The sequence below is a fragment of the Talpa occidentalis genome, unplaced genomic scaffold, assembly GCF_014898055.3.
Source record: "Talpa occidentalis isolate TD23 unplaced genomic scaffold, MPIMG_talOcc4v2.1 talOcc4.2, whole genome shotgun sequence".
Taxonomy (NCBI): Eukaryota; Metazoa; Chordata; class Mammalia; order Eulipotyphla; family Talpidae; genus Talpa; species Talpa occidentalis.
Genome location: NW_023602073.1, coordinates 110,352,944 through 110,367,106, shown reverse-complemented (window position 1 = coordinate 110,367,106; position 14,163 = coordinate 110,352,944). Strand labels below are relative to the sequence as shown.

The 14,163-nt window shown below is 35.8% G+C and overlaps 1 protein-coding gene across 3 annotated transcripts in view; it reads left to right on the top strand.

Moving 5' to 3' along the window:
- SESN1 (sestrin 1) overlaps positions 1 to 9,982 on the top strand; it is an 89,535-nt gene extending 79,553 nt beyond the window's left edge. For 2 of the 3 annotated variants that reach the window (XM_037520188.2, XM_037520189.2), the window contains exons 6-10: positions 2,312 to 2,459; positions 3,445 to 3,557; positions 5,478 to 5,668; positions 6,787 to 6,931; positions 7,486 to 9,982. In XM_037520188.2, coding sequence (XP_037376085.1) covers positions 2,312 to 2,459; positions 3,445 to 3,557; positions 5,478 to 5,668; positions 6,787 to 6,931; positions 7,486 to 7,572 — 684 coding nt within the window. In that variant the 3' untranslated portion in view covers positions 7,573 to 9,982. The remainder of the gene's footprint in view (positions 1 to 2,311; positions 2,460 to 3,444; positions 3,558 to 5,477; positions 5,669 to 6,786; positions 6,932 to 7,485) is intronic. The other variant, XM_054699082.1, reaches the window with a different exon arrangement.
- The last annotated feature ends 4,181 nt before the right edge of the window (positions 9,983 to 14,163 follow it).

The following is a 14,163-nucleotide window of genomic DNA, read 5'->3' as shown; positions in this document are numbered from 1 at the left end:
TTCACCTTTTCTTCTCTGGCTTTTATATTTTCTCTTTTTTTTTTATTTCTTGGAAACAGATCAGAGTAAGTTGAAATTTTTATAGGCAAATTTTAGTTCCAGTAGATGATGAGTCAAAATTCCCTCTGCATCGTTTTGTTGTAGTGAAAGAGTGAAGGTTTATGTTCAGAGAGAAATCACAGAAACAGTATCACAGTCTTCTGAATATTTTCCACAGATTTTGACAAGTTGAATTATCTTTATATATTTGATTACAGGCAAGTTAACTAACCTATTTCATGTCTAAATAAAGGTCAAACACAAGCTTATAGTGAGGTAAATATAATGTAAAGGACCTATTATATTTATTCGGTGCTAATAAGGTAGCATTTACATATGGTAAGATAAGTATATGAAGGAATATCATTTTCCCAAGGTTGGTTGCTGTACTGTGCTGACAAGACCATCAGTTCTACCCACTGTTTGGTTACCTAGCTTCATTGTAGACTTGTTTATGACCACTGATTAGCAAAGCTTGGAGATTATGAGCTGGTGTAAGGGAGAGAATATTTTCAGTTGCTAGAATGCTAAAAGTTGGATTCTTGTCCTTCCCTGCCTTTGTTTATTTCTGGTTATTCCACTACTATATGAGATAACCATGAAATAGACATTTTTTTCTCTAGAAGATAAACTTGCTTACTCCCAGGTATTGAGTTCACCACTTTTAGGTGGTTTAAAGCCCACAATGATGATAGCTTATTCTTCAGGTATGTCAGATAGCTGACTCTCTTCCTCAGATACAAATAGTTTTTTACAAAAAATGAAAGGCCTTTTAAAGTACATTTTGTTTCTTTTCCCTCTTATTTCAGTTTACTCCATCCAAATTTTCTTAGGGAAGGATACTTAAGTATTCTTAGAAGTTGGAATGTTTATTTTAGTGGAAAATGGGTAAACAAAATAATCAGGAATAATATAAGTTGACAGAGACCTTAATTTTTTTTTAAACCTTGGGTCATCTCTTAAGCAATGTAATCCTTTTCAGGTCATTTGTTTGGCCACTGACCCTGTCTTTTTATTTATTTATTTTTTTGGTGGGACCCTAGCCGGCTGCCAGGGAACAAACCGGTGCTGCAGAGGCTGCAGACAGCCTCGCAGCCCAGCACTCAACTGCTGCGTCACCAGGGGAGGCCCACACTGACCCTGTCTTAATAACAATTATGGAGATAAATAGATCAGAAGACTCTTCAGTACACCTGAGAAACATGAAATTATGGGGAAAATATGTGCTTACTATTTTGGTGTAACCTTAGAGCATATGAAAATACAAAGAACAAGTAGTATAGATTGTCTTTTAATGTAGAATTATTCTAACACTCATTCTGCAATAAATATATCTTGAATATCTAAACTGTATACCAAGCACTATATTAGGCTTTGAACATATACTCTATAGTTAGACAGATTCCCTGCCCTTTTAAAGGTTTGGTCTGAGGGAGGCAGACTTTAAGCCATGTCATGCAATAATAGGTACAAAGTGTGATTGGTGTTTTGAAGGAAAGAACAGAGTGCTGTGTGAGAATAATTGCAATGGTAGGCTTGAGGGTGGAGGATCAGAAACAGCATGCAAAGGTGACATCTGAAGGCCCAGTGGTTTATGTAAACCAGGAAAAGGGTGGAAGAGTAGGGGAAGGAAAATTCCTAGCAAAAAAAAAAAAAAAAAATGTATGAAGAGGAAGACATTAGGTTTATATTTGAACATTGTGATTTGAAATTTTAAGATCTCTTACTATAACCTTTTTCATAAAAGAAATCACATAGAATTGGTGCAGCTTTCATAAAGGTATAAAAGAATAAATTGTTTGGCTACTTTAGTGGGTCTTTGTGTATCAGACCTGTCACTGCTGTAGTCATCCCAGCAGTTAACAGCTGCCAGCCCCACTTATAGAGGCCAGGTTGATAACTCCATCCCTGTAAGGACACGTTTCACTCTTAATTGGTAAATTGTATCAACAGAGCTAGTTACTATAAATATGTTAACAATTGCCCAGCATACACAGTTGATATACACTTTATTTTGTATCCTACTGAACTGATTGAGCGAGTGAAAGTTAACTTTTAAATACTCAGTTCTGTTTCAAATTGGCAATGTCTAAATAATGAGATTGTAAGGTCTACGTAATCATTGCTAATTTTATAAGATAAAACATTAGACTTTTAATAGCTTTTAAATCTATAAACCTGTATAAATAAGATAGGCAAAATAATTGATTCATGTACACTAAAATTATATCCTGTGTCTGACATATGAACATTAATTATATCTTCTCTTCAGGTAAGCGATTCCTTCTTTGAGGTAGAAGCCCTCATGGAAAAGATGAGGCAGTTACAAGAATGTAGAGATGAAGAAGAGGCAAGCCAGGAAGAGATGGCTTCACGTTTTGAAATAGAAAAAAGAGAGAGCATGTTTGTCTTCTCTTCAGGTAAAAGTAACCACCACTGCAGTCAATAAAATTTCTGTTGCTTATAAAAAAGAGCCCATTTTTATTTAGAGAATTTAACTATGTCTTTCCTTTTAAAAAGGCTATTGCATAAGGAAGTTACAGTGAAATGAGTACTAGACTAAGAGGGAGGATATTTGATTTGGCTTCTAGCATTAAAATCCCCCCCTAATAAGCTTTGTGAACCAAAGTGACTTAACATCTTTTTTCTTTTCTTTAAAATGAGGAAACTGAGTTCATAAAGCCCTGATTGCATCCCTCTTTAAAGTACATCCCTCTTTAAAATTCTGTGATTTGTGAAAAGGAGCTATTTTGTTTTGGCTGTTATAGGCAGGCTACCAAAAAACTTTTTTCCTTTAAATTAATAAAAGTGTCTCAGAATATATTTTGACAATAAAAATGTGGGAGAAAAACTATCTGTTAAAAGCACTAGGTTTTTAACAACAAAGAAAACTCAAATAAGTGGAAGTTGGATGGTAGCTTGCTTTTCCTTGAGAAAAAGTTTTTATTTGCTTCAAACTATAATCTTATTAACTCCTAAACATGAAGATAATCCAAAAAGGCTTAGAACAGTGCCACAGACATTTCAAAATGACTCAACCTCTTTCCTTCATTCATGATTCTAGAATTTTTGGACCTTTGAGCTGTTAGATCATATTACATGTTATGACATTAATATGACATCATTCCAGTGTTAAAGTTTTAGAGCATAGATAATTTTAATAAGTAGAACCTAATAATTCCAAATGTATTGCAGTGGAGACGAGGAGAGAGTGGGTCCATGAGAAAAGTGTGGAACATTAAACTGACTTTTAGTCCACATTTGTTAACATTCCATTTAAAGACTTTACCCAGTGTCAGAGAAAGTACTATCCTGTTTTTACTTAGTATAGATAAAATTAATTTTAACTAGCATCGTATTTTTGAAAAGCTTTCAATGGATTTTTGTTGTTTTAAATCATTCTAGATGATGAAGAAGTTACACCGGCAAGAGATGTATCTAGGCACTTTGAGGATACTAGTTACGGCTATAAGGATTTCTCTAGACATGGGATGCATGTTCCAACATTTCGGGTCCAGGTAAAATTGCCATTTGTTGTATGCATATGACTGGTTAGAAATATATCAGTCTGACTTAAAATAAGTCACCATAAAATGTTGCGGAAAGAAGTAATTTTTCTATGTACAGGTAGTTCCTTGTGTTTATTTGTTGCATTATTAAAGTTCATAAATGAGTTGCTTAGAATTCAAAATACTATACTAATAAAATTTTATCAGTGGTTAGGTATGCAAAACTGGTATGCAAAAACTCAAAGCTCATAGTATAACTAAACAATGAATAATAATTGCATTAGTACCTAACTGACATTTTTAACATTGGTTCTGCTCCCTATCTCCTAAGTCTCAAAGTTAAAATATAACTAGTTCTGCCCTGATAAGCATACCTGAGTGACAAGAGACTTGTCATTAGCTTCTCAGGCATTTTGTGTATCTGGGTGGAGGGGAAAATGATGTAATCAGTCAAAAATGGCTTAAATTAGGACTTTAAGGGAAAGTAAATTTTTTCTTTTTAATTTGGGTCCGTTCTTACAGATACTTCTTATAGGTAGAAAATAATGACACAGTACACTAGTTCCCTTTAAAATATGAATTGAATGTTATATGAAGCAATGAGGATTTCAAATTTAAATCTTGGGAGGATTCACATAAATATTCCAAAATGACTTAACACCTGTCAGAGTGAACAGAGTTGATAGGCCCAATTCCTTAAGTTTCCTCATCATTAACATTGAAATATATAGTAAAATGTTTCCACAACAATTCTGTATAGATTGAGCCCATGGAAACTCAGGATCCTTCTCTGTTTTTACTTGGCAGGAGGCACTCTGCAAAGTGCTTTGCAACCAAATCTCAGGAGCAACAGTAGCTATATCCTCTAGTTCCAGAATAAAAGTTGAGAATTATCAATTAGGAAATAATTATCTATTCTGTACTCCAGTTTTAGAAGACTGCTTCTAGGTTAAATGTATTTCTAAAATAATCTATTGTGTAAATATTTAATTTGTGTAGGTAAATATTTAATTCAGATAAGTTAATATTCTCAACCTCCCCAGTTATTGTGTGGGGCCAGTGTTCAAGCTATAAGATTGCTTCTTTGCTGGCAGACTTCAAGGGGACAAAAATTAGACATATGGAAAAGGTATAGAATTTTCTTTTTTTTTTTTTTGTGGGACCCTCGCCGGTGGCCAGGGAATGAATCGGTGCTGCAGAGGCTGCGAGCAGCCTCGCAGCCCAGCACTCAACCGCTGCGCCACCAGGGGAGGCCCAGTGCTAGAAATTTTAAGATTAGGATTTGAGAAATTTGAGTGTTACGAAAGCATGGCAAGCAGCAAAAACTAAGTTCAGGTTGAATGACAGAGTGATGGAAGGGATTACATAAAGAAATTGGGCTCCTAAGAGCATCAAGCAAAGGATTTTTATTTTTGATTAGTGGGAAATTAATTTAAAATTGGTTAGATTTGTAGGTTTTGGCCTTTGGATGGTAGCATAATAGCAGATAAGCCTAAGGAAAATAAATGGAGCAATACAGAAGTGGGGGCTTATCAAGTTTTGTTTGAGGTAGAAAGAAAGGAAGCAGAGAAAATGAGTAAAATCAGTTAAGAGGGTGGTAGGAGGATAAGGAATGAGTGATGGGTGTGTTGAATTAAAAATTCACAAAATTGGAGGACCATTTGAAAGGCCATTGACAAAAAAGGATTCTGATAGATCACCTCTGGAGGCTGAGAGGCAGCCTCTGGATCAAACTGACAATAGGTGAGATAAGTATATGAGGAAGAGATTCCATTGATATTTAAACTCACTGAGTACAAGTGAAGCTGAAATTAGGGATGTACTAGAAAGGCAGATTCCACTGCCATTAATCTCACCATACTGCACAGTACTAGACACAGAACTATACTTGGTCACATTTTACTTACACTTACTCTGTTCTGTATTTAGGACTATTGCTGGGAAGACCATGGTTATTCTTTGGTAAATCGCCTTTATCCAGATGTGGGACAATTGATTGATGAGAAGTTTCACATTGCTTACAATCTTACTTATAATACAATGGCAATGCACAAAGATGTTGATACCTCAATGCTCAGACGTGCTATTTGGAACTATATTCACTGCATGTTTGGAATAAGGTTAGTCTGTTTTCTTGTGTTTATAAAGAGATAGTTTCCTTTAGGCTAGATTATTTAGGTATATTTGGAACACTTAATGCACAGGCACACATTCATATATTAAAAACCATTCTACCTGCGTTTCAAAGAACCAACAACTTACTGTAGCTTGGTTTGTTTCTTTTGTGCTAGCTAGGCAGGAGGAAGAGTTAAGGTCATTGGTAAGACTTAAACGACATGTGCCTCTGGAGGGAGGGGAACGCAAGGTGATAGCGCATAAATGAAAAGAGGTAAAAGTTTGCCACAGAACATCTTTGGTATCTTTTCTCTTTGTATGATCTGTCTCCAAACACACTCATATTTCTAAATTCTTAGAACCGAGTACCCTTATGGTACCCCTCTGGGTATTCTCAGGCTACTTCTGGTAAGTGCCTACTCTGACACTTTATCAAAATGCAGAGCTTTCATGTCTTATTAGGCTTTTAGTCACATCACTATATAAGAAATGCAGCTATTACATACAACACCTTCTGACACATGCCTGTACACTCTGTGCTATGGTGCTCTCTAATAATTATCAGTCACCAGTCTCCTGAATGGCTGCAGGACCAACCTTTTAAGAGCTTTTTCCCTTTTTCCACTGAAAACCAAACAGGAGACTTGAGTCTCTAGGTGTTCTAGAAACCATCACCCAGTGGATCAGACAATGGTGCCTTTGACTCTTCTGGCTTAAAGCTGGACAACCTCTGCTAAGTGTAAATTCTATGAGGCCCCCTGTAAGACCATCCTTCCTCAGAGATAGCCACCTCCCCACCCCATTTTTCCTCATCTGACCCCCGCAAAACTCCTGGAAACATGAGAAAAACAATTCTATTTTTTATTTATACAAGTAGATTACTCTTTATATAGCATGTAATGGTACTAATAGTAAAATTACTGTCTGGTTAATTTCTTACTATCAGCAGTACTCAGAGAATCTGGCACTGGTAAATTTTCTGTTCATTTCCATAAGTTCTTATTCCTTTAGACTCATCCACTAAACATTGTAAAGCAATAAGAATACAGCATTTATTATTGTCTGTACTTTTTGTAGAAGGAATATACATTGAAAATACAGTAATTCTTTTGTCTTTTAACAGATATGATGACTATGACTATGGTGAAATTAACCAGCTATTGGATCGTAGCTTTAAAGTTTATATCAAAACTGTTGTGTGCACTCCTGAAAAGGTTACCAAAAGAATGTATGATAGCTTCTGGAGGCAATTCAAGCACTCTGAGAAGGTAAGGTACCCATTGTGTCTTGTTTACTCTGTGACTTAGCAGTGGTTTGTATTCTTCACCTAATCTTATGGCTTTCTAACACCATTGCCAACCAGGAGAACATTCCAACACAGCTGTCTTAGGTGGCCCTAGAAAGGGAAGCTCATTCTGGTGTTAGAGTAAAAGAATAAAGACAGGGAGGACAGGTGTGCTGCCATAACTGCTTAGGAGGTGGAAGGCTGTTGTGCAAGAGCTCTGTTTATATACAGAAACATCTGGTCTTAAGAACATCTTTATAGATATTATTGAATGGTGAGAAGTTGGTATTCTAATAAAATAATGTTCAGATTTTCTGAAGTAAATGTGATCATACATAAATAAGCTCAAAATAATCTATCCAAAAAGAACGTCAGACAGCTTTTGTTCAGAGAAATTGATAATCTGTTCAACAAACCCAAGACTTCTAAGATATGTAGCAGCACATACAAAATATTATTTTTGGTGTTTATTAAATGCACTGAAAAACTGATTGTATTTATAACCCTACCTTAAATGGTGTTGTGTTTTATATTTAGGTTCATGTTAATCTGCTTCTTATAGAAGCTAGAATGCAAGCAGAACTCCTTTACGCTCTGAGAGCCATTACCCGCTATATGACCTGATGCCTTTCCTCCATTAAGGATGATGGAATGATCAGCAGATGTAGTCTACAAGGGGAAGGTACTAGCCCCAGGACCAATGGTAGATAAAAAGAATTCAGAAATCCATTGTGCCATGATTCCTTTAGTTTCTGCTATTTTACTGTGGAAATACTGCTGCTGGCACGAGCAGTGGATGCTTGGCAGCTTTAAGTTTAGAACTGTGAAGAAGGGCTGCCATTCACAGTATTTTGCTTTTTGACAGTACAAGATGCTGTATAACTGTTTTAATACAGCAAATAGTAACTCTCCAAATCCTGTTGCTTTTATGTTAAATAAGATAACAAGAATTGGAGCATGCAAAGAATGGGTCTTGGATAATGGTGTAAGCTTTTATAAAGAATTTTAGATCTTGGTGCTGCTATTCCTGCTGGTGGAATGAATAGAGTGGCTGTTCCAGTCAAGCTATTAGTAATAAAAGTGAACACTGCTACTATCTGAGCCTACATACATGATTTGTGTGGTTTCAAATTAAACCTGCATATGTGTTAACTTTTTGCATCTAAAAAAGCATAGAACTATATAGCTCAGCAGACCTTTTTTTTTTTAGTTATGGGATGACATTAAATTACAGTGGCATTCTTAAAGATTTTCTTCAAAAAGTAATCTTAAATTGTGTATAAATAGGAAAAGCTGTCTATCTTTTGATATGCTCTTCCCCAAGATTCTCTGACACTGGAGGGCATCTGTCTTTGTGCAGTATTTTTTTTTTCCAGCACCAAGGTTGTGGGAAAAGTTGCTATAGACTGCTGCGCAGTCCCAGGTGCATCCTATCCCTGTTCCTACCCACATTATGGCCCCTACTTTAAAGGTTGTGCAGCTCCTTAAGTGATAAAGCTGGAAAATACTTTGTCAGGTCATCAATTTGATTTATAAAAATGCTAACTTTGAAATGCAAACAGGTTTGAAAAAATGTATTAAGTACTTTGTATTTGGGAAGCGTGAATTGCTTTTGAACTGTCAGTATTATTGGTATTTTTCAATAAAGAATAATTTTTCTCCAATTTTATTTGCTGTCTTACTACCTTAAAAAGCCTTGATTCACTACCAGTAACAATTCTGAATTTGTGTTTACTTAGATTTGCCAAGCATATTCACAACTTTAGTGCTATAGTCAAATGAGAGATTGCTATTAAGTGACAAAACTTGGAAAGCCATTAAGAAGGATATTAAAAAAAAAAGTGCACCTTTAAGAGCTTATCTAACACTTATATTTTTAGCTTGGAAATGACTGGTATAGGTCCCTTTTGAATGAATATTTTGGAGTTCAAATTTAATTAATAGGGATTAAAAACTAGAGCATATTAGGGAGTAACTGCAGCAAAAAATGACACTGTCAAACAACTACATGTACCTCTAATTTTAGTCAGAGTTGTTGAATAGCTTTTATTCCTCAAACTATTGCTAAAGGCTTAATCTAGTCCCTGTAAATTTATATCATGTGGATAGGAAGGGGATGCTTAATTTTGAGGAGAGGGACTTATGATTTCAAGGATATACCCTAAATCAGAAGACAAGGCTATTACCTTAGAAAGTAAGCCAATTTCTAGTTAACTTACAATAATGTATACATGGTCCTATACATTAAATTTGTATCATGCCTTTGCCTTCTTTTGCCTGCTTCTGAGTTGTCTTACCATAGTAATACAGGTAAATCTAACAAGTACTGGATATCTGGCTCCAAATTTTTATTCATTCTGCTGTTTTTTTACACATCCTTTGAAAATACAAAAATTTCTAAAAGAAGTTCTAATCAGTAGTAGATGATCACAAAACAAGATCAGCTGAATGCATTATTTTAGTCTATTGAGGCTTATAATCTAAGAAATCGCAAGTTGAAATGAAAAAAATTTAATAAAAATATACGCTCATATCTAAAGTGAAAAAGGCATGCATGTGATACAAAGTTAATATTTTAATGCCTCCCATTTAACAGGTGCTTCCTGTTACTCAGCATGTTTCTCAAAACTGACCACACTGGATTTAATGTTACTAGCATAGTCATTGAAATTAATGGTTTCCAAAATTATTAGGGACGGTAAAATGGAACACTCTGAGACATGAGGATCTCCTCCCACCCACAAGGATTTTTTTCGTAAATAATTATGGAGATTTATGATTGTAGATTCCAGAATTCAATTTTTGAGACATGAGTCTTGATTTTAAAAAAATATATGAAATATGATTCTTTTGGTAAAATTTAGGGAACTTTTTTTTCAAATCATGAAAAGATCCTCTATCACCAGGGCAATGCAAATCAAAGCCATTAGACAAATCACCTCACACCTGTTAAAACAGCAACTGTAGCAAAACAAAAATATCACTCCAATAATATATTTCTTTTGCAAGAGTATTTCATAGGAAGGGCTCTGAAAGTTGGGTGGAGGTTGCCCTTTAGAGATACTTATATTTATAAAGGAATATTTGCCTTTAAAAGGATCTCCCTTCCTCTATAGGAAAGACCTAATTTCTAACTCATCATTGGAGAAGGCTGCATCTTAAATCTGCATAACAGTCATGCCTTTGTTTACTGTCTTCCTGTTGCTCTCCTATAACTGACCTTCCCTTCCCCTAATGTCCTTTGTCTTTAATAGCCAAAGTGATTTAAGCAGGTAACTTACTGGGTTTCTTCCATGTGTACAAGAGAGAGGTATACATGTTACTAAATTTTTTTTAGCCCTTTTGCTCTTCAACCTGTCTAATGTTAATTTGACTATTTGCCAGTCCAGAAGAATCTGGGGTAGGGGGAACCATCTTTTCCCTAGCACTATCATCAAAAGCCAATAGATAGCAAGTGCTGGCGAGAATGTGGAGAAAAGGGAACTTGTACACCTGTTGGTGGGAATTTAAATTATTACAGCCATTATGGAAGACAGAATGGAGGTTCTTAAAAAAAAAAATAGAACTACCTACAGTACAGCAATCCCACTTCTAGGTATATATCTGAAGTAAATAAATTCACATCTCAAAGAGGTAATCATGTGTGTATATGTATATATGTGTATGTGTGTATGTAAAAAATAGTGTCTCATACAATGGAATACCATTCAATGCATGAGAAATCCTATTTGCAGCAACACAGATCAATCTGGACTACACTATGCCAAATGAATAAACCAGACACAAAGACAAAACATGCATGATTTCACTTATATGTGGATTCTTGAAACAGTCAAACTCAAAGTAGGATGGTAATTACCTGGCTTTGAAAGGTGGGGCATAGGAGAGTGGGGAAGTTTTATATTAGGCCAAACTTAATTCAGTATCTCTTACTATAAGAAGATTAAATTCCGAACATCCATATTTGGCACATTTAATTTTAACATCATAGGTGATGAGATTTTTAAGTTAAAACTCATTTAAAAACAAAAGATCTGTATTCTTGTAATGGTTCAGCTATTTCAAGTCAGTTTGGTAACACCACTGAGAAATAGATCAGGAAAACTTACTGGTTAGGCATGTTTTCTAAGCATATTTTTTATCTTAAAGATACTCAGTTTATTAGCATATTTGTGCTAGTGAATATCAAGATATAGCAAAAGACAGGTAGATGGGGGGATGAATTGGGGGAGGGGTAAATTCATCAAGATGGGAGACAGTGAAGTTCCAGTTCCCCATTCCCCATGTATTCACTAAGTTAATATAAAAACTAACTTTGTGATGGGCCTCCCCGGTGGCGCAGCGGTTGAGCGCTGGGTTGCGAAGCTGCCCGCGGCCTCTGCGGCGCTGGTTCGATCCCCGGCTGCTCCCCGGCCAGCGGACGAGGGTCCCACATGGCGCGCAGACCTCTCCTGCCGCCCGCTGCTCCCCTCAGCAGTGTACTTCGGTCCTTCTGCCTGCTCTGCTCCCCGCTCTGGTGAATTCTCTCACCCTCCCGCGCTTCTGACTGTACCCAGTGCATGTATAAACAAAACAAACAAACAAATAAATAAATAAATAACATGCCTCTATAAAAAAAAAAAAAAAAAACTAACTTTGTGAGAATTCTAGAAAATACAGTGGAAAAACTCACCAAAATAGCACAGTTGAGAGAAAACTCAATTCCAGGCTCCTCCCTCAGGGCAAAAAGAACACAGTGCAACTTGTGCTCAATGTTTTGGCTTGTATGAGGGATGCGCAAAGGACTAAATTCTGTTACTGACTTGAGTGCTAGTCGAAGTGGGAGCATGGCTTGGATGCAGGCTACTGAAAACAGAAGCAAGCATTAGAGCCACGGGGAGTCTACAGTTCCCAAAGGCAGGCACAAAGGGTGCAAAAGACTACTGACAAGAATACAACAGAAAGCAAAACAAAGCTCCAGGGAAGAAACGTGAACAAACCTGTTAGAGAAATTAAGATGGTTAGCAGGAAAAAAAAAAAAAATGGTTAACAGCAAATGTATACACTGAAATAAAAGTGCACATATAAGCCCAGAGAAAATGAAGCCCAGAAAAGATTTTGAGAGGTCCCAGAACCTCTAGCCAGGTGGATTGCTGAAGCTATTAAAGACTGGCAAAGGTAGTGGTTTTTTCAAATGTCCACATCTCAACAAAAGTTCACAAGCCTTTTGAAGAAATGGGGGTAAAGGGGGGTGAAGAGGCAGCAGCACATGGAAAATTCTAACAAAATAAACCCCCAGAAACTGGCCCTAAGGAAATGTACATCTCTGAATAATTGGCAAAGAATTTTAAACAGATATCCTAAAGATGCTCAATTAAAAAAAAAAAAAAAGAACAGGATTGACAAATCAGGAAAATGATGCATGAATACAGTGGAATGTCAACCAAGGCAAATTACTAAAAAGAACCAAATTCTGGAGCTGAAGAATATGATAAATGAATTTTATTTTAAAAACCACTACAGGAGTTCAACAGGAGACAAAACAGAAAAACCAGTGAATGTGGAGACAGGTATAGTGGCAAAAAAGTTAACCAAATTTGAAGAAAGAAATCAGCATATTATTCTATGTAATTCAACAAACTCAAATAGGATAAACCCGAAGAGACCCACACTGACCCCATTACAATCAAACATGACAGTCAAAAAGTATTCTGAAAGCAACTTGTCATATACAGAGAAGTCTCTGCAAGATTATCAGCAGATTTTTCAGCATAAATCTTACAGGCCAGAGAGAAATAGAATGATATATTCAAAGTGCTTAAAAGAAAAAAAATCTCCCAACCAAAAATATACCAAGCAAAATGGTTCTTCAAAAAAAAACAAAAGTGCAAAAAAACACAAAGGGCATAATTAGGACTTTCCCAGATAAACAAAAGTTGAGGGAGTTTTTTACCACAAGACTTGCTATATAAGAAATGTTAAGAGAAGTCTGTTAGTTGAAACAAAAGGATGCTACAGCGCAGTGGAAAGTTACATAAATAATCAAAGTTTTCTGGTAAAGATAACATGTTAAAAAAATATAGAAACCTGTATCATAATTTTGGCACATAAGTCCCATTTTTAGTTCTTTTGAAAAACGAATCATTATATCTATGTCAATGGGTACAAAACATAATTTAAATGCTCTCAAATTTACACAAAAAGAAGGAAATCAAAGCATGTCATTAAAAAAAAATTAATGATACACGAAAGAAGAAATAAGAGGAAATGAGGGACGAAAAATCTTTCCATAAAGACAACAATTAACGATACAGTACTAGGTAGCAAAATACAGTATTGTCTTTTCCTATAAATAACTGCATTAAAGGTATGTCCCAAAAGACATAAATGGCTGAATGGATAAACTATATGAATCTTACTATAGGCTACCTACAAATGACTCACTTTAGGTCTAAGGATGCACACAAGTTGCAAGTGAAAGAATGGAAAAAAATATTCACACAAATAGTAACTAAAAGAGCAGAGATGACTATAACACTACTAGTCAAAAGGGTCAATTCACCCAGCAGATATAACAATTACAAAAATGCATGAATACCAAAGCTCTAAAATATATAAGGACATATTAACAAAAGTAAAAACAGAAATAGCAACACAGTAATACTAGGGGTGTCTATTGCCCCACTTTTAATATTAGACCAACCAAAAGATGAATAAGGAAACAATTTGAACCCGCTCTAAACCAGTTGGACATATCAGACATAAAACATTCCATTCAGCAACAATGGAGTGTAACAAGCATTCTCCGGGATTGACCACAAGTTCCATAAAAGACAAAAATCAACAAATTTTAAAAGGATGAAATTATACAATGCATCTTTTTCTATCACAATGGAGTGAAACTAGAAATTAATAGCAGAAAGAAAAACTTGGGAAAATCCACAAGTATTTGGGAATTAAACAATACATCAAAGAAGAAATCTTTGAAGAAGGGGACTTAGAAAATACTGAGACAAATTAAAATAAAAACACAACATACCAATGTCAAAAGGAAAGTTTATGGTTATAAATCCTTACACTAAAAGATTTCAAATCAGCAACCTAATTTCACACCTTAATGAAGTAGACAAAGAGGGCCTCCCCTGGTGGCGCAGCGGTTGTGCGCTGGGCTGTGAAGCTGCCCAGCTACCCGCAGCCTCTGCAGCACCGGTTCAATCCCCGGCCCCCGGCGAGGGG